Here is a 20,226-nt window from a genome sequence, read left to right as displayed (position 1 = left end):
ATTTAATTAACCTATCTTCTAGTGGTTAAAAACTCAATTTTCAATTGGTAAATTCAAATTAAAGCGCCTTCGATTTTTGATTGCCGATACCTGTTGCGCTGAAATCGATTATCGCCATAGCTATATTACAAGTTGGCTATATTCTAGCTAAATCGCTAAAACTGTCTGCACTGCCAACTCTACAGAAAATCAGCTGTGTGATGAAAACAAAAGGCGATGGCTTGCGAAGTGAAACACTGCGGAGAAATCCGTGATTTTAGGAAAGTTCAGGAATACTTTGGACTAGGACACGGTGAGAAAGCATTGGCATAGTTCCCTGCAGCGGGTAATCATAGTTTATCCGCTCCGAACAGATGACAACTGGTTAAATGCGGTGAATCATGCCATATCACCCACTGGGGAACTGATTGCCTTGGCACAGGGTGAAAAGTTGGCATTCCTCTCCACCTGCTGGAGCAGCCATGGAAATGCCAACACCTACGTCCTGGGATGGTGCGGCGAACTGGAGGATCACAACCAGATCGTGACCAGCCTCACCTGTCTGCCGATGACCCAAAATCGGAGTACAGATGGAGCAATTGAATGGACCTGCGTGGCAGTTGGCTTGGTTTCGGGCATGATTATTTTTTACTCGGACTCTGGCCTGAAGCTCTTCTCTCAATGGTTAGTTAGATAGTTGAGAGATCAAAACTTATGCCCCCACTAATTAAGTACCTTTTTTAGCTGCCAAGAAGATCCGGTCATTGGAATCAAGCTGCAGTCCGCTCCTCGTCATTCCGAGGCAGATTCCCTGCTGTATATCGTCTATCCCCGCTGCCTGTGCTTCATCCAGGGCCAGGACATCATGTCCACTTTAACCAACTGCCGGCACAATGTGCAAAGAGGTGCCTTGGAGCGAAGTACCTACCCCACTGCGGATGTGGTGCCATTCCAAAAGTATAAGTTCAAACAGGAACGCGAGGCCGTGATCAACGATGCCGTCATATCCAGTACACAGCGACCGCCGACATACGACTACATTGTCCAGCAGAGCATCGGACTGGGTTACTTCGCCAAGGTGCACGCCACGCCGCCGAGGAGCTCACAGGTTCTGGCCGCCGGAGCAGAGCCCTATTTGGGCTTCTTTCAGGCGGAGGAGGGCTACAAAACCATGTCGCTGGGTGAGGTGGCCAAGGATGTGATTGGAATAGCGTACAAGAACCTGCTGGGCGGGCTCTTTCGACGCGCCCCGGAGCCACTGCCATCGCCGGAGGAATCCCCACTGCCGGTGCCCACAAAAGAGGCTCCGATGAGGATTCGGTGTCGCCTGTACGACGGCAAGAGGGATGGTTTAACGCTAGCCGTGGCACCAGGTGGCCGACTGGCTGTTGTCACGGATAACCTCGACCGCGTGATGTTGGTGGACACGCAGCAGGCCATCATCCTGCGCGTTTGGAAGGGCTATCGAGATGCCCAGTGCGCTTTCGTTCCGGTCAAAGAGCGATCTGTGCGAGGGATTAAGACGCACAAGAGAAAGGCCTTATTCCTGGTGATTTACGCCCCTCGAATGGGCTGCCTGGACATCTGGGCCCTGCAAAACGGGCCCAAGGTGGCCGCTTTCAATGTCTCAAAGAGCGGTCAACTGATTTACAACAATCACAGTGCTCTGGGCACAAGCGGAAGTGGTGGCTCCGCCGGCGGTAGTAGTCAGTCACGAAAGACTTTGGCTATCAATCACTGCCTGTTTCTGGATCCCACCGATGGCAGTCTGAAGGAGGTGCACATTCCCTTTCATTATGCTCTCAGCGAGACAAGCTCCCAAACATCGCGGGATATTCACATGCTGAGGAGGTTAAGGAATCAATTGAGAACCCTAAATCATGGCGATGCCAAGGAAAAGGTGCTGGGAGAGATTTACGAGCTGGCTAGTGAATTGCAGACGCTGGAGGTGCGACAACAGTGCCTGGAAATGTTGCTCAAAAGCAAGAAGCTGCAGCCGCAGGTATTTCAGTGCATCATAAATGCCTTCATTGAGAAACCTCTTCCCGAGACGATAATCTCCGAGGAGTTTGTCATTCAAATCGAAAACTATAAGCGCTTGACCGATCTCTACTTGGCTTTAAGTCAAGCCAATCAGCGGGGAGACAACGAACCACCCGTGGAGCATTTAGAGCTCTCTGACGCCGATCTTGTCACCATTAACAAGTTGGTTTTGCTACTGGACGACGGCACCGAGAAGGAGAAACCCTCCTCCACCCGAGAGGTTAGCTTTAAGCTGCAGGAGGAGCACAAGACCGAGGAGTTTGTCGACTACCTAAGCGTTTTCAACATCGAGAGTCCAGAGGGCATCAGTTTGCTGCCCGAGAAAGCCGACAAGTTCGGCGGCGTTAGCATCGATCTCTTCAGTCAGTTCTTTGCCCAAGGTCTGTGCTTTGGTCAGTTCAAGCAGTGGATCAATCAGGCATGTCTGCCCAGCAGAGATTTGCTGAAGCTGATTATTTGGTTTTGGCTTGAAAAGCCTTTTAAGTACAATAACTGGTAGGTAAAACTTTATATTTATTAATCTTCTTTTAGCTTACCCATTATATATATTGTATTCGTACTAGGGAGAAGGAAGCGTTTCCGACCCTATAAAGAATACATATTCTTGATCAGGGTCACTAGCCGAGTCGATATAGCCATGTCCGTCTGTCCATCTGTCTGTATGAACGCTGAGATCCCGGAAACTACAAAAGCTAGAACGTTGGGATTTTCCACACATATTCTTGCGCTTCCTACGCAGCGCAAGTTTATTTCAGCCGAGAGATTTTAAAATGTGTCTTGCGCCCACACCTTTAAAGATTTCCGAGAAGTATAAATGCAATTTTGTTGTGTATATTTATACCTATCGAAATGTAGAAGAAATTTTTCAAATCGGACCATTCATTAAAAAGTTATGCGCAATGAAAAACATTTTATACATGTCCATCTCCCTCACACTCCCTTTAGCCGAGTGACGGGTATTAGGTAGTCGGGACACCAACCCGACTATAGCGTTCTCTCCTGTTTTACATTAATCTTCATTTAATTATTATTAATCCTTATTTCAGTGATGAAGTAGTGGATGACATGTCTAGGATAGCTGCTATGGTGCAGACTATTTGCGATCTGGCTGGTGAACACATTCACGACTATGCCTACAATGCCATCTCACCTTGGTGGCAGGAGGTGCGAGAGCTGCTCTTGGAGAGCAAACAGTTTTCTGGCCTGCTGGTAGCCATTGTCTGCAAAACGGTGGCCAGTAATTTGTGGCGTAACAGGAAAGAGGTAAGCCTTCTAGTTATAAAATCTAATGCACTTAATTATGATTTAATTATGATGTTCTCTAGGGATCTTGTGACGAATCCTCGCAGAACGAGGAGGAGGAGCGCTGGGAACGCATATCACACGATGAGGCCCAGTGGGGATTGCTTACGGGCAAGCTAGAAGATGTGGCTGTGCTGGGCGCAATACTTGGGTGAGTCTATAATCCTGCTATCAATAGGGTTTCAATTAATTACTAACCCATTTACAGTAAGCCGCTCACCTGCCAGAATCCTGTAGGTCCGGAAATGTCCTACGAACCACCAGACTGCAGCCTCAAAAGCATTGTAAGCAGTGGCAAAGGCATCGTCACCGAACTGACGGCCAAGTGGCTAATCAGTGCGCAACTGCATCCCAGTAAAATCCTGGAGATCTCGGCGCCGGAAAAGGAGATAGACGAGGAGAGTAAAGCTAAGACAAAGAATGAACCAAATAAGGAAGATGCAGACTCAGAAGAGGACTTGGAAATGGCCAAGGAAGTGGAGGCACCAAACAAGGATGCCCACGAACCGATTCTCGAGCGATTGGCCTTGCTCCGTGCCCACTTTCCCTTCAGCTTGGAGTCGGGCGTGCTGCTAAGTCTCATGTCCTGGCAATATATGGTTCAGTGGAGCAAGCAGCTTTCGTCACTGGATCATCTGAGAGCAGCTCTGCTCTGTTTGAATCAATTCCGCACCCCTGACTGGGCACTGAAGCATGGAATATGCTGTATGTTGTGGAATGCCACCCTGAAGTTTCCCCTTCAGGCAGCGGCTAAGTTAATACAGAAAGTGGGCCGCCTACCGGTGGACAAGATGTGCCAACAAGATCTGGAAATGTCGGCGGGTAAAGTGCCCGAGTTCCTGGAGCTTAGCCTGGAATTTCTGCAGCACTTCACCACTTCCATGGAGCACGATAAGCGGGAACTGCACTTCGAACAGTCGCTGAGTGAGGGAGCATTGCCCCTGCAGTTCCTGGCCCTCCAGCAGCATCACGCCATGCCGCAGTTGCTCCGCCTGCAAACGGAGCTGTGCAGCGTCCTCCACTTTGTGTCCTTCTTCCAGCTACGCGTTTCCAAGCCACTGACCATCCTCTTCGACGCGATGAGCAACAAGGCTCTGCTGGCGGACATCAACAAGGAGCTACCCTACGTTCTGCCAGCACCAGATCTCGTCCTTCAGCAGCAGCGCACGGATTTCCTATGCCGCCTTGTTTCCGCTACCATGGACCTGATTAGGGAGGACCTGGAGCAGTTGTACATCCTGGATCACGTCTTCTACATGGCCAAGATTTGTGCTCTGGCCGACAGCTGGGAGGTCGACAAACTTCCCATCCTGAGAAAACAGGTGAGATTGGTCTTAAAAGAGGGAAAATAGTGAACATAAATTTGTGATATTATTTTAAAAGGCCTACTGAGATTTCTACAAGTTTTAATCGACAATTTAACTAGTTAATTTAATTTAAATAACAGTTAATTTGCTTTCCAGAATTTTTGACATGTATACTTACTTTGTGGACAAGAGTAAAAAAATTTTTTTTTTGTTTAGTGTAACTCATAGAATTTTACATTGATTAGCCAAAATAATGGCTATAAAACGTATAGGGAGTAAAAAGAACGTTATTTTTGACGTTTAAAACAATATCACAGTAGTCTTTTTAAAATAAAAATCTCAAATAACGATTATTTACGGTCCCTGATTTTTTCCTAGGCTTCTTTTAGAGGGATCTAAGTAAGCTATTTGTAAATGTTGTGTTTAATTTGTGATCCTAGCAATCCATGACATTAATTTTCGGGCACCATAAGGTGATTTGGATTTCTTAGTTCAGTTTGTTCGCTAGTTCGATAGAGAGCACAACAGAGGAAACACATAAGAATAAAAATATTTTTTAAATATTTTTCCCTCCTCCAGGTGGTGGAGCTGTACGCTTTCGGCTACGATGCGGAGGCCCAGATGCTACTACAGGACATCAGTGAAGACGAGGAGCTGGGCCGACTGCTGCTAGAGATAGCCGGCCGAAGGCTCAATCTCTACGCGGAGAGCTCGCAGTCGACGTTTCTGAAGATTGCCTCGGTTGGCCACCAGTTGCTGGCATACTTGGACAACCTGGTAAGTGCTGCCAGCGTTTACCATCCGCAGTACTGATCCACTGATTTATTACTCTGCTCACGCAGAAGGAACCGATGACTGAGCACAGCGTACAGATTGCGGCCACCAAGCCCGCGGACATCGATGTGGCCGCCCTGGACAGGCTGTTGTCCCACGCCTACAAATACCTCTGCCGGCGCGAATCCAAGCAGCTGCCCATCATTGCCCAGATGTACAACGCCGTGCGTATCCTGCAGAACTGAGAGTGAGGATGACAAGGGAACACTTTCGTTATTCAACTTTGACCGCAAGAATCATTGCGAGTGTTGCATTGGAACATCGTTTTATATGGGTTAACAAGAACCCACTCAGATTGCCTAACTGAATCACATTTTTTTAACACCATTATCGAGATCTATGGATACAATATTTGACACCAACCTGAAACTGACTATATTGCATGATTCAATGGTTTTTACTAAGAAAGAACCAAACACACTTATTTGATCGTTTATCAGCAAGATTTGCGTTGATCTGAAGCTGATTCTTTATCGAGAAGTTAGAGGAAGAAAATCATACTAATGCGCACTGGACAAACATCCAAGGAAAATGTACATGTCTTATATTTCATTAAATATTATATTAGTTAAAATATTGTTTTACTAAATTATAGCTTCGACTTAAAGGTTGGAAAGACAACTAAAAGTTATGAGTTTGTTTAGAAGTCTATTGTCTTGCAAACTGATAAAACAGGAAAGGGATATTTATAAATTGAAACTAGACTTATTCAGTTTATCATAATTTCCCAAGGGCCGTTTTCTCATTCGCCTGTTAAATTTAAATAAGGATTAAAGCACTGATTTTCCATATGATTTAAAGGGTTAAACCACTACTATAAATTTAACAAACAGATTAGAAAACGGCCATAAATGTTGTATTTTAGGGTATTAGGAAGCGGTATCATATTATTAAAGCAACTTGACAATTTAAAACTCAAGTTAAAGTTGAACAGGGATCTCCGCGGGCCTTGGAAGTTCGAGTCCTAGATTTGCCCTCCATGCTCTCCGCCTGTACGCGTCCAATAGCCTCTGGCGTGGGCAATCTGTCCGGCATTCCGGTGGCGTGCACCTTGAGATGAGTGTAGACGGCAATGTAGCTTTGGCTGGTGTCCAGTTCGATGGGTTGGGGCTGTCCTGTTCGGCCAGGCAGGGAAAAATGCTTGCCCAGAATAGGCTCCTTCAGGGATCTGCCCAAGAGCTTTTTTAGTCCATTGCGTTCCATCTCCCACTCCTCGTTCTTAAAATTTGAATTCATTTGGAATTTAGAAAAATGTTTCAGATGTTTAATTCTATGGTGCCTGGAATTTTTCCGAACGCAGGATACGAAGTCCCGAGTTGCACCAGGTTAGTGGCACTGATTCCGACTAATCGGAAAACAACTTTCCCTCCTTCATGGCAACAAGTAGCTCAATTTGGCATTCCCTGCCTACCCTTCCCACCCCTTTACCTACCTCTCGGTTATGAGTTATTTATTATTCGTAGCAAAAAGTTGATTCTCTGGTTTGTTCAATTTGGGAACTTGGCTTGGGACACGCAAGGCCAAGAAGCAAGAAAGTTGTTTCGTGGGTGGAGTTTATCATGTTGATAAACATGTAGGATAATGAGGAAGGTCGTTAGAGACAGTTTCATGTGGTTCCTTAATGGTCTGAGTATTGCTTTTATGAGCTTACAGTGAACTCGTGGTAAAAGAGAAAAATCAGTTAATGTCAAGTAGAGCCCTGCGTGAATCATTCAATTTTTGTTTTATCATAGTATTAGTAATTCAATATTAATTCAATTCTATGTGAAATAAATTGAATGTTTTTCTAATTCATTTTGAATTGTCGTTAGAGACAGTTTCATGTGGTTCCTTAATGGTCTGAGTATTGCTTTTATGAGCTTACAGTGAACTCGTGGTAAAAGAGAAAAATCAGTTAATGTCAAGTAGAGCCCTGCGTGAATCATTCAATTTTTGTTTTATCATAGTATTAGTGGTTCCTTAATGGTCTGAGTATTGCTTTTATGAGCTTACAGTGAACTCGTGGTAAAAGAGAAAAATCAGTTAATGTCAAGTAGAGCCCTGCGTGAATCATTCAATTTTTGTTTTATCATAGTATTAGTAATTCAATATTAATTCAATTCTATGTGAAATAAATTGAATGTTTTTCTAATTCATTTTGAATTGAATCATTTTTATGAATTTTTTTTTAAAAAAAGTGGAAAATTTTGAACAAATTAATGTTAACTGTATAGCAAATAAAATTCAGGCAGACTTATTCACAAAATTATGGCCATTTCTTCTTCAAAATAAATTGCCATTCATTCAATTCTCAAAATTCAAATTCATTCAATTCTATTAAACTCAAAATTCTAATTAATTCATTCATATAAAACAAAAAAATTCAAAATATTTCATTGAATCCATTCATGCAGGGCTCTAATGTCAAGGCATTGGTTTTATAAAATGTGTATTGGGCTTAGCTACAGAATGGGTTATTGAGGTTGAACAATCACTTAAAGGTAAACTGGCTTAGGTCTCTACAGGCAGCGGGCAATCAGTTCGTTGATAGCACTGCCACGATCGCCGTATTCGCCACCGCGTTTGTAGGACACGGATACCTTCTTCTGCCAGCCATTGCTGGGACTGGACAGCTGCAAAATAAGGAATAACTCATTAGTATTGTGTAAATGGGACTCCTGAAGGTAAAACCCACCATAAAGGAGCACAGAAACTCATTGACAGCCGCAAAATTGGGACCCACTGTGCAGATTTCGTGGATGATGTCCTCCAGACAGATCACGCCCTTGTCGCCCAGCTGCTGCTCAACCATGGTGTTCGACTGGATGGCCGTCTTCTTGCCGTCGATGCGGGCGAAGCCCTTCTTGAAGACCAGCTCGCGAATGGAGCTCAGCGAGGGCGTGCCGTAGACCACAAAGGGTTCGATCACGCGCAGCAGCAGCTGGTTCTCCTTGGTGTTCTCGAGGAAGACGGCATTGTGGCGCGCGCCCATGCGCAGGGTTCGGAATATTTCCGATGTGGTCTTGTCGAAGATCTTCTTGCCCGCATGGCGCATCACGAAAATCAGCTTGGGATTGCAATCATCGGCGGCCTGGGCGCTTTGTTCGGTGACATTGGTGCGCAGGATGGTCTGCTTGATCCGCTTGGCCGTGCGCTCAGCCTTTAGGTAGCCCATTACGAAGGATTCGGCGCGGCGGAACTTGTGGTGATTCTTGCTGGCGGTCCTCTTCTTGATGCGATCATTTTTCTTCTGCGTAACGACTGCCTCATCCTGGAGAATCCTCCTCTTGCGATGCTTCAGCACCGAGACCGTTTTGCCGGGCAATTTGTTGGGCACTGCATACCTAGGGGGTGACAAAACGAGCTCCTGTATTAACTAATCACATTATACCAGTTTATATCCAACTCACTTGTCTGACATGGCCAGTTTTTGGCTTTTTAAACGCAATCAAAGAAAACACGTGCAATTACCAAAACAATAACTAAAAAGGATAGAGATGGGCATCAAGCGACAGATAGTTTGTTATCGATAACTGGCAGATGCAACAGCTGGCTGCGTTTCGGTGTGAATGTCTACTAAATTTGAATTTCACGCGGGAGTACTCACCTTTTTTTTGAAATAAATATATTTATCTGTTTTATAAACACATGTTAAACCAGTTTGCTATGTAACACCTGCTAACATTTCAATTTGTAAACAAACAATTCGACTCCAATTTCCGGTTTTGAGTAATTAGTTCTCTCTTTTTGGCTTTATTACGCACACTCGCGAATCCAATCGGTCTCTCTCGCTCTCCCTCTCTGTTTATACCCGTTACTCGAAGAGTATATTGACTTAGGGGAAAAGTATGTAACATATGTAACATTTACGACCCTGTAAAGTATATATATTCTTGATCAGAATCACTAGCCTAGTAAATCTAGTCCGTATGAAAATTAGATCTCGAAAACTATAAGAGCTGGAAAATTGGTATTATGCATGCAGATTCTAGGGGTCCAAAGCCCATAAACGCCAAAACCTATCTGCGCTTATAGTTCTTCCTTTCAAGGTCAGCGATTTCCACCCTCTCGTTAATTATTGTTTCAATGTTGTTTATCTGAGTAATGGGTATCCATTAGTCGAGGCACTCGACTCTAGCGTCTTGTTTTGGGGTGGAAATTGTTAATTTTAGGATGAAATGCCGGTCTCGTTTGTAATGCCAACGCACAGTCGCTGTTCGCAGTCGAAGCCGTTTTGTTGTGTCGCGCTCGAGGTAAATGAAATCGTGTATTACAAGAGAAGTCGGACAAGATAAACCGAAATAATCAGCCAAACTGCATTCCAAACGTTGCAAAAAAAAAGCCAAAGGGGCAATTACAACTCCGCAAGTGCAATTTTCATTGCCACGCGACGCAGTTTTGATGACGAAATCGTGAAAATTGGCACGCGGCAAAGGCGTCACTACGAAAACACACGCAACCTCTATGGGGAAACATCATAGCAACCCCAAAACGGCGCTACTTTAAAGCTTAATTTGTGTATCGAAGATAGTGCTGTCGGGAAAACATAATTAAAGTTTATGTCTGACAACGAGAGATTAGTTTGGTGGTGCCAACGAAGCAAAGATCGAAAAAGGGTCTTCAATAGCAATTAGCAACTACTAGTGGAACCAAGAAAAAAGAAATAGTGCCATTTGTTTACAATTTGCGCAACACGTGCTGAAGCCCCTCATTTAGCGATAGGAAAACTTAGACCATTTAAAATTCAAATATTCCTCTTACTTCTCAGTGGCAATGTCAGGTATTCAGAACTAGAAGAAAACCAGATTCCAGCACTGAACCATGACGGACAGATATGCCAACGGGGTCACCACCAGTCTGGTGGAGCCCACAAACGGACGCACTTCCTCCGCGAATGGAAATGCCAGCGAGGGGGAGGAGAAAATTGTCCTGAAACGGAAACTAACCCTCATCAACGGAGTGGCCATAATTGTCGGAACCATCATTGGATCGGGCATCTTTATCGCACCGACTGGAGTCTTTCTATACACCGAGTGAGTGAGATGATGATATGCATATTCATATGCCCACTTATATAGTATCATCCTTAATTCAATTTATTCACAAAAAGGTCAATTTAAGCGTTAATTAATGGTGAGATTGTCGCAAACATTCCTTTAGCACCAATTAAGATAAATTTATTAGTTGTCGATTTTCCCTCGAAGATTCGCCCTCGAAATTCTGGGCAAATATTGCGTCAGCTTTAAAGTGTCTTAAACGAGCTGTCTCCAGTTACAAGAATAACGTCAATAAGGCGAGCCAAACATTTAAATTATTGATAAGAACCACAGGGAAGATGTGCGTCATAAGTATAAGGGAGTGGATAAAAAGTTCCAATAAATAAATTACTAATTTTAAGCTGTATTAAGCCATGAGTGATTTTAATGTTTTTTAGAACTTAAATTACCAAATATTATTATTAATGAATTTCAACTATTTATAATTATTGTGATATTCCTTTCCCAAATTTGTTTATTTATTTTCACCCATTTTGTTTATTTACTTATCGGTGTGATATCTCTATTTGTTTTTCCAGATCCGTGGGAAGTTCTCTTTTGATTTGGTCAATCTGTGGCATTTTATCGACGATCGGAGCCCTTTGCTACGCCGAACTGGGAACTAGTATCACCAGATCTGGCGGGGATTACGCCTATCTCCTGGTGTCCTTTGGACCGCTCGTTGGGTTCCTTCGGCTCTGGATAGCACTGCTCATCATTCGGCCAACCACGCAGGTCAGTTCCGAAAGGCTTGTCAATTGAATTACGGGTTGTTTATTTGTCTTGATTGATGGATGGGCTGAGCTTTGAATTGATTGTTGATGCAAATAAATATAAATTTATTAAGTGGCGACTACCTTCGACCGGAATTGAATTCAATTACGGAAAAAACAACTTTCTCGAATGAAAACAAAAGAATAAGAGATTTAATATAGTTAAAACAAGAGAGACTATTTAATACCCGTCACTTAGCTAAAGGGAAGATGAATATATAAAATTTTGATTGCACATAACTTTTGAATGAATGGTCCGGTTTGAAAATTTTCTTCTACATTTCGATAGGTATAAATATACACAACAAAATTGTATTTATACTTCTCGGAAATCTTTAAAGGTGTGGGCGCCAGGCACATTTTAAACTCCTGTTGGGCGTTAGAGGGGCGTGGCGCTCGGCTGAAATAAACTTGCGCTGCGTAGGAAGCCCAAGGATATGTGTGGGAAATCTCAACCTTCTAGCTTTTGTAGTTTCCGAGATCTCTCTACGAGTAACGGGTATAAATATTAAAATTCCATATACTTTTGTTTACAGACCATAGTGGCATTAACTTTTGCCCATTATGCGGTCAAACCATTTTTCCCGGACTGCGAACCGCCGGAGAATGCGGTGAAGCTACTGGCCGCCATTTGTCTAAGTGAGTAGGCCAACCCATTGCCCTGAATTCCAGTTACTAACTTTAATTACTGACACTTTCACAGCTCTGCTCACCGCCATTAATTGCCTGTCCGTGAAGGTGTCGATGAAGGTGCAGGATGTGTTCACGGTGGGCAAGCTGCTGGCCCTCATCATGATTATCCTGGCCGGACTGTACTACATGGCCACCGGCAAGTTGGAGAACTTCAGCAATCCTTGGGAGGGCACATACAGCGCCCGCAACATTGGCTACGCCTTCTACTCGGGTCTGTTTGCCTTTGGCGGATGGAATTATTTGAACTTTGTCACCGAGGAGCTTCAGGATCCGTACAAGTAAGTGAAGTGGGGTCCGGGTCCTGGTCCTTCAAGCCATCATGACAAATGGCTGCGAAAGTGGAGTGGGTCTGGATTATTTTTGCCCTATTCATTCCGTTTGCGTCATGCGCAGGCAGCAACAAGTTGAAACTTGTTGAGCGTCCTTGATGTCATGGGTCTTAGAAAGTGGCTGAGTGGGCGAGATGCTGCCTGCCGTCTCCCTAACGAATTCAATTTGCTCACCAAGCGCGGCAATCAATTTAAGTGCTTCAACCCCTCTATTCCAAGTGGAATTCTCTCAAAACAGCACGTTCCTTTTCACACAAGGAAAAATGTAAATCAAGATTTTAGTAGAAATAGAAATTACTATCTCTACATTTCTTGTTTGAAGATGGATTACTGAGATTTTATTACGCTACGCATTTTGAATAAATAACTGACTTTGCCAAGAAGAAGTTTATATACCCTTAAAGTTAAAACGATATCATGCTATTAAAATGTGTAAATGTTATTAAATGTGTGCAATTTCAGAAACCTTATAAGTAGTTCCTAAGTTTGTTTGTCTTATTTTGGTTTCATAAAATATTCATATTAAAAACAATTAGTTTTCCTATAATTTTAATTTTCCGATATTTCCAATGGCAACATTATAATAAAGTTTTCTGATTACTTTACTATTTAATTTATAATATTGAAATCCTAAAATAAATCTAATCCTAAAAGATCACGACGAATCCAACATTTAGTTTCCAATTCCAGTTTAATTCTATTTTTATAAAAAGAAATTTAAAAGTCATATAATATAACCCTTCAAATAAAGATCATAAATATTGATTTTCTAAACATTTGATATTTTTTCTTTGTGCAGAAACCTTCCGCGTGCCATTTGGATAGCCATGCCCCTGGTCACGGGCATCTATGTTCTGGTTAATTTGGCCTATTTCGCAGTGGTCAACAAACCGGAGATGCTCAGTTCGTTGGCCGTAGCGGTGACCTTTGGAAACCGTGTGTTCGGACCTCTGGCTTTCATGGTTCCCATTTTCGTGGCCCTGAGCACCTTTGGAGGTGTAAACGGAGTGCTCTTCACCTCGGCGCGACTTTTTGCAACTGGAGCTCAGGAGGGGCATTTGCCAAAGTTTTTCCAGCTGTTCCACGTCAAGCAACAGACTCCTATTCCCTCCCTGATTTTCACAGTAAGTTGGCAACGGCACTTTGCATTTTCCTTAGAATTGATATTATATGATATTTGCATATTTACCTTTAGTGTCTGATGTCGCTGTTAATGCTGCTCACGGATAATGTTTACCAGTTGATCAACTATTTCAGTTCGGTTCTCTGGCTATCAGTGGTGGCCAGCATAGCTGGAATGTTGTGGCTCCGGCATAAGAGGTTGGTATCATATGATTTACCGTATACACTCAAAATAAAATTAACCCTAAAGTCAAGGAAATCGCCCTACTTTTGTCTTCAAGACAAGCTCGCCCTAAATTTTAGGGTCACATTTTTCTATATTTTTGATTTTTTTTGACGTCATATTTCTAAATTTTAGGGTAATTTTACTAAATTTAAGGGCAAAAATTTCTAAAAAGTAGGAAATTTTCCTAAAAAATAGAAATTAAAAACAAAACAAAAAAACATGTTCAATCATGATTTTTTTTTGTATATACGTTTATATTATGTACTCCTCCCTATATACATATGCAGGCGTTGTGTGGTCTTGTATATTGTGAATGTTAAAGGTTATGTATTTATTATTATGTATTTGCGCTTGGATTTCTTATCTAACCAAAGCCAAATGTGGTTGTAAATGTGGACTACGGGACTGCGGAAGATTGGGAATGTAGAAATTATGATTAGTTAATATTTTATGTTCATGAAAAAAACTTACAATTTTTTACTTGTCCGTCGTGAGAATCGAACCCGGGTCTCCCGCGCGAGGAGCGAATGGCCTACATACTGGGCCATTGTAGCACTTAAACTTGCTGTGGCAAACCGAGCAATGTATGTAAAGGGTGAAGCGGACAACACATTTGAATACTAATTGCATAATTTTGACCATTCGCGTTTTACTTATTTACATACGATATACATATGTATATATTTATGCTAACGCAATTTATATTATGTGTAGTATATAGTAAATAACTGAATATAAACCTAATTATTTTTAGTTTACTGCTTGCCATCAATAAAAAAAGGAATAAAAAAAAGTAAAAAAACAAATAAAAATAAAATAAAATAAATTTAAAAAAATAAAATAACATTAAAAAAAAAAGTTAAAAAATTTTGCTCTGGGACTCGAACCCGCGTCGATTCGATTGCTAACCAAGTGCTTTAACGGTCTGCGCCACGAGTACAGCTGGCCGGCAGCTGACAAGTTCTGGCATTGAACATTTTGGTGTGCCAGAGCATGTGAAAACAACTATTTCTATTTTTTAGAAAAACTTTCTACTTTTTAGGAAATGTTTCTATTATTTAGGGTTAGCTTAATTTTAGGGTTAGGGCACTCATTTTTAGAAAAGGTGTTGCCAATATATTTTATTATTTTCGTTTGCCTTTCTATTTTTCAGAAAATAATTTCTAATTTTAAGGGCATTTTTTCTAGATTTTAGGGTGATTTTAGTTCATGGTAACCATTTTCTACATTTAAGAAAAACTTCGTGGATTTAAGGAAAACTTTCTTGACTTAAGAAAAATTTCCTTAGATTTAGAAATAACTTTCTTGTATTTAGAAAAAAGAAATTTTAATGGCGATTTTCTAAAATTTAGGGTTAAATTTATTTTGAGTGTAATAACAATATAGGATCTAAAACCTAATTTTAGCCTAACTATGTATTTCTAAAAAATTCGACATATGAAATAGACAATTTTAGTACATAAGAATATTTAAAACTAGTTTAAAATATTTGAAAAATAATTAAATTTCAATTAAGTTTATTTATTCAAATTAAATAGTAAATTTCAGAAAAACATTTGGGAAGGTGTTAAATAAATGATGAAGTGTCAAATACTTTTACCTTCAAAATATATCTGTCAATAATATTAAAAAGATTTTGATATTTCATAATAATACACTTAAAAACTTATTTTCTAAATTTTAGAAATCTCGCCATTGAATCGGCCTTACTTTGAAAATAGAAAAAAATTCTTGTTATTAGAAAATTTGCCTTCGAATATAGAAAACCTTTCTAGATGAAGAAAATTCAAGAAAGAATTTTCTAGGTTTTAAGGAAATTGGTTTACCTGCCTAATTAACTAATCGTTTCTTATTTTTCTTTCAGGCCCGACTTACCAAGACCTATTAAGGTCCATCTCGCTCTGCCCATTATCTTCATGGTGGGTTGCGCGACGTTGGTGTTGCTCCCGAATTTCGAGGAGCCAGCTAATCTCCTGATTGGTATCGCCATCACCCTGGCCGGCATTCCATTCTACTACGCCTTCATTGCCTGGAAGAATAAGCCCAAGTGCTACGGACGATTGTCCAACTCCGTGGTGGAGATTTGCCGGGCCATTTTCAATACCACCATAATCGAATCGAATGAGGCGATAAACTAGATTTATTTACACCTCCACCGTAAAACTTGGTGCTTTTAGTTCAAAAACACTCGTAATTGATATTCAAAAAAACCTAAAAACCTGTTAAATTTTTAAACAGTTTTAAGCATACCCTGCCCCATTTGTATGATATTTTCGATAGGCAATTGGCATTCCTCAAAACGAAATCGGCATCTATTAGACTTTAGTTTTTAACGTATGTATATGTATGTATTTATTTGAGCATGCTCCTCAGTTAACAGGTTTTACACAACCCAAGGCCTTTTTGGCCAACTTCCCACTAAAGTTTACTTTAGCGTTTATGGCTAGGTGCTACAATCCTAATTCCTTTTTTAAAAACACAATCAGGAAGTTATTGAATGCGCTTTGATGGGAACAAACTATATAAAATGTGACATGTTTAGGGAAGCTACACAGCAGTACAATAAGCAACATTTGTATGTTTAATTTAACCGCTTAGCAAATAAATGTATTATTGCAAACTCAATATCTTTTATAGAAATGGGTTATTCTATCTACATATAAATTCTGCGGGTATTATATTCTATAGCCGTTTCCACAATTGTGGTGCCCCGTATGAAATCCACCGACACAATATTGGCATTAGTACCCAATTCATTGCGATATAACTGGGAGACCCGCCAATTCACGTTATCGGCCATCTTGCGCAGGCCGCCTGGCTTGTCCAGGATGACGTCCCAGGTCTCCGGGGTCATCTCCGCCATATCGGACACCGGACGACTGGAGAATCGTCTACGGGAGTAATAAGCGATAAATCTTATCCTTATCTAATCATAATTTGCTGGATGCACTCACGATACGTCGAAGTCATTGACGGTGCGCAGATAGGTCTCAAGTTCTGCCCACGTTTGCTTGTTGCCCCAGCGCTGCTCCACGGATCCAAACAGGATCTCTGGGAACTCTTCCACCATGGCCTCATGGTCGTAAGCCAAGACCACGTTCTGCTTCCGGGCCCAAATGTCTCGCAAGGATGCGCGCCAGGTCAGCGTGGGATGGGCAATGAGGTCCTGGAACTGATCGCGCAAATAGCTGATCAGCAGGCGGTGAACACCAAGTCCCTTGCCGAAGCCTAAGTGAAACAAGAAATTATTATGACATGATATTCTCAGGAACCGTAACAGTTAAAAGTTTTACTTTAAAGTCATCGATTAATCGTTATTCAACACCTTTTATTTATACGTCATGAAGTAACTGTTATTTCAGACTTTTAAAATAAATGTCAGAGAATATCAGTTTATTTTTTATTTATTTATAAGTCATGGAGTAATGCTTTTTTTCAGACTTTTAAAATAAATGTCAGAGAACATCCGTTATTTCCTTCGTAACTTTTATTCATGACTTTTAGAATAAAAGTGTAAAAATCAGGGACCGTAAATAACAGTTATTTGAGACTTTTATTTTAAAAGGCCTACTGAGATTTGTACAAGTTTTAATCAAGAATTTAACTGGTTTTTATGGACTGTATAGACATGAGCAAATAATAGTTAATTTGCTTTCCAGATTTGATGACATGCATAACCTTTGTGGACAAGAGTAAAAATAGTGTTATTTTTGACGTTTAAAACAAAATATCACAGTAGTCTTCTTAAAATAAAAACCTCAAATGACTGTTATTTACGGTCCCTGGTAAAAATAACTGTTATTTTTTGACTGAAAAAATACAAGTCCTCCGTAACTCTTATGAGAAGACTTTTACTAAAAAAATCATTAAATAGATAGTATTTGGTGATCGAAAATATACAAGTCCAAGACTCTTTTGTTGGAATTTTAAAGCTTGCAAATTGTACTTATACACAGTATTTCTTCAACATAATGAGATCGCGAATTCTTCAGGAACCACTAATGACCATGGTCACAATTATGTTAGTGCTAACCAATAAAGACATTAATGACTTCAACATAATGAGATCCTTAATCCTGAACGAAATAAGTCTATGATCTTTTTATCAAAACTAGATTTTATATTTTAAAGTATATCTACACCATAAACTTACCCACTGGGAATTCCTTGAGTCCGAAGATGACAATTTCGTTGGTCTCGTAGATAAAGTCCTTGACCTGGTTGATGACCTCTTGCAGCGGACGTTGCTTGGTAATCCCATGGTAGATGAAGAACGGTTCCGGTGAGTGCCGGTAGTAGCCCACCCGAATGTCCAAATAGCGCACTCCATGCATCAACTGCCCCCTGATATCCTCATCCTGGGTCAGCGCGTATTTCGTAACCAGACTTTCCTTGAGCAACGGATCAAAGTTCGGGCGATATGATCCCGAGTCGTGGGATCCGGGAATAAAGAGATCTCGCAGGCGCATCTCTCCTATTTTCGACTTCAGCTCGTTCATCCAGCGAGGAAACACCCTGAGACATGTTTTGGCCAAGATATTGCCCTGGCCATCGATGTAGCTGGCCCAGAAGCCATAGCAAGCGGTTTGAATGGTCACATTCCTGGACAAGGCATAATCGTAGGGTATGCCAGTGGTGAACCACTGGGAGGAGAGTCCCTGACTTGGTTTAATGGAGGCCACCACATCGGTGGCTCCTCCATTGGCCACCCAGTACTTCTCCTGCTTTTCCTTAGATTCCTTAGATGCCGACGAATCCGGTCTGATGGTGAATCCACTGATGGGCACGAAGCTGGGGGCTCCTTCATCGGAACCGCTACCCTCCTCACTGCGGAAGGCCGCCAGAGGAGTGCGCTTGGGCAGGAGCTTCGACTGGAAGTTGAGCGGAGCCTCTCTCGTCACCAGGACGTGGTCGCCCTCATTCGCAGGGGCATTACTCCAAGAGACCTCCAGGAATCTCTTGCGGGCACTGATGGTTAGCCAGACCTTGAGCTTGCTGGGATCCTCATAGTTGGGCTCCGTCTGAGCCTCCGTCCAGGAGGCGAGCAGAGCCATCACCGCAAGCTGTAGAATTTTTTTTCCCACCATATCTCTCTGATTGAATTACCGCTGATTCGAGCTGATTGCAACTGACGTTAATCGGAGGAGGTTCGGAATCAGAGCAGTAATATAAACACGACACCCCGAGCGATCTGAACAGATCAACCGTTCGCGTCGAGAGCTCCGCACTTAATGAACTGAGACCCAGACCCCAAATACCGCCGTGGTGCAGGTAGATCTTTATCCGTAATGCTTTTTATGGGGTGCCTGCTATAAACAAAATTGGAACCCGACCCGGGAGCTTAGCAAGAAATGTCTGTGTAAATTGACTTAGATGTTTAGACTTCCTAGACACCTTTTCCGTTGCGTGCGGCTCATTAAAATTTCTATTTACCCTGGGATTTCCAGTAGTTAAGCCCTTATGCTAACCGAAGGATTATAATGTATTTGCATACAACACAACTTCACTAAATTTTCAATGACTGAGTAAATAGAACATTTGACCGAGATCCGGATAAGATTCTGAACAATAGGGGCAGGCGAATTCTCAGCAACGCGCCAATTATAAAAACTTATTTATTCGCACTCGACTTTAATTGGCAGTGTAGTGTTCTCGTTGGGTGTTGGTTTTTCAGAACACAATTATAATCGGAGGTTAAATACGCGTATTTCCTATAGGAAGCTAAACAATGGCAGCGTTATGATTTGATTTGATTCAACCTAACTTTGCACCGTCTAATAAATTAATGTAAAAAGCAAGCGATCTGCCCGATTGTGACATTCCGAACCCAACGTCGCCTCTCAACTGAAGCTCAAATGCGAGAACCGAGTCGAGAAGAGCATGTGCAATGGGTTCTTTTTATAAACGTTCCATGTAAACGCTTGATATTTGAGTGTCAAGTGTTGAGCAAACAATTCGAGGCCCATTAATGGTAATACATATTTTCTAAGTGTTTTTACTTGTTTTTAAGCTTTTAAAAAATTGTTTTTTTGGCTTATTTTTTGAATTAAATTTTTAAAAAGTGCATTTTAAAAAGATTTTTAACAAATTTATCTTGATTAGGCCGATTTCATATTTAATCTTACAACCTTAAGTTTATTGAGTAACGTAACGACATTTTCAGTGTAGTGTAAAGTACACATTTTCAAAATACAGAGTTAAAAACAATTTCTTTTTGGTAGGCTTTAAAAATATAGTTCCTATAATCTGAAAAATAACTTCATTTTCTCTTTGAATGTTTAAGGGCCGTTTTCTCAACCGTTTGTTAAATTTAAAGTAGGGTTAAAACAGTGCAATCGTATGGAAAAACCTTGTTTTAACCCTACTTCAAATTTAACAAACGGACGAGAAAACGGACCTAAAAGAAAAAGAAAGAAAAGGGAGCTATTTTTGTAAGAATAAAGACGCTCTGATTTTAGGAACTATATTTTTAAAGCCTACCATTTTCTTTGTTTTACATCGTCCTTTGACGGATTCTTTAACACAAAGAATTGAATTTTAATTTAAAGAGATAGCGGTAATAGCAGTAAACATTTCAATTCAAAAGCTAACGGTCAAAAATAC

At 41.3% G+C, this 20,226-nt stretch overlaps 5 protein-coding genes across 6 annotated transcripts; 2 read left to right on the top strand and 3 right to left on the bottom strand.

The window, feature by feature from the left end:
• The first annotated feature begins 163 nt into the window (after positions 1-163).
• Positions 164-6,039, top strand: Rab3-GAP (Rab3 GTPase activating protein). Its single transcript, XM_017156501.3, has 8 exons — positions 164-292; positions 354-663; positions 724-2,517; positions 3,069-3,285; positions 3,348-3,475; positions 3,533-4,646; positions 5,211-5,408; positions 5,474-6,039. Exons 1-8 carry the CDS (start codon positions 217-219, stop codon positions 5,648-5,650), a joined length of 4,014 nt encoding a protein of 1,337 aa, XP_017011990.2. The 5' UTR covers positions 164-216; the 3' UTR covers positions 5,651-6,039.
• A 261-nt stretch (positions 6,040-6,300) lies between these two features.
• LOC108067469 (WD repeat-containing protein on Y chromosome) lies at positions 6,301-6,802 on the bottom strand. The gene has a single exon (XM_044395005.2). The coding sequence runs from the start codon at positions 6,699-6,701 to the stop codon at positions 6,381-6,383; it is 321 nt and encodes a 106-aa protein (XP_044250940.1). The 5' UTR covers positions 6,702-6,802; the 3' UTR covers positions 6,301-6,380.
• A 1,085-nt stretch (positions 6,803-7,887) lies between these two features.
• On the bottom strand, positions 7,888-9,010 carry RpL7-like (Ribosomal protein L7-like). Its single transcript, XM_017156436.3, has 3 exons — positions 8,855-9,010; positions 8,140-8,788; positions 7,888-8,077 (listed from the first exon to the last, which is right to left on the bottom strand). The coding sequence occupies exons 1-3, from the start codon at positions 8,863-8,865 to the stop codon at positions 7,964-7,966; spliced, it is 774 nt and encodes a 257-aa protein (XP_017011925.2). The 5' UTR covers positions 8,866-9,010; the 3' UTR covers positions 7,888-7,963.
• Positions 9,011-9,149: 139 nt separating this feature from the next.
• On the top strand, positions 9,150-16,248 carry JhI-21 (Juvenile hormone Inducible-21). Of its 2 annotated transcripts, none has more exons than XM_070214801.1 (8): positions 9,150-9,290; positions 10,213-10,477; positions 11,020-11,215; positions 11,790-11,892; positions 11,957-12,224; positions 13,075-13,399; positions 13,471-13,595; positions 15,488-16,248. In XM_070214801.1, exons 2-8 carry the CDS (start codon positions 10,266-10,268, stop codon positions 15,759-15,761), a joined length of 1,503 nt encoding a protein of 500 aa, XP_070070902.1. In that variant the 5' UTR covers positions 9,150-9,290; positions 10,213-10,265; the 3' UTR covers positions 15,762-16,248. The 2 variants fall into 2 exon arrangements, with proteins under 2 accessions (XP_070070902.1, XP_017011994.2); XM_017156505.3 differs by lacking the exon at positions 9,150-9,290 and adding an exon at positions 9,556-9,697.
• PLCXD (Phosphatidylinositol-specific phospholipase C X domain containing) lies at positions 15,945-19,462 on the bottom strand. The gene is made up of 3 exons (XM_017156507.3): positions 17,777-19,462; positions 16,578-16,851; positions 15,945-16,514 (listed from the first exon to the last, which is right to left on the bottom strand). Exons 1-3 carry the CDS (start codon positions 18,708-18,710, stop codon positions 16,277-16,279), a joined length of 1,446 nt encoding a protein of 481 aa, XP_017011996.2. The 5' UTR covers positions 18,711-19,462; the 3' UTR covers positions 15,945-16,276.
• Between the last annotated feature and the right edge of the window lie 764 nt (positions 19,463-20,226).

The sequence above is a fragment of the Drosophila takahashii genome, chromosome 2L, assembly GCF_030179915.1.
Source record: "Drosophila takahashii strain IR98-3 E-12201 chromosome 2L, DtakHiC1v2, whole genome shotgun sequence".
In the NCBI taxonomy this organism is placed as follows: Eukaryota; Metazoa; Arthropoda; class Insecta; order Diptera; family Drosophilidae; genus Drosophila; species Drosophila takahashii.
The sequence above is the reverse complement of the archived record's forward strand: the minus strand, read 5'-3'. Positions and strand labels throughout refer to the sequence as shown.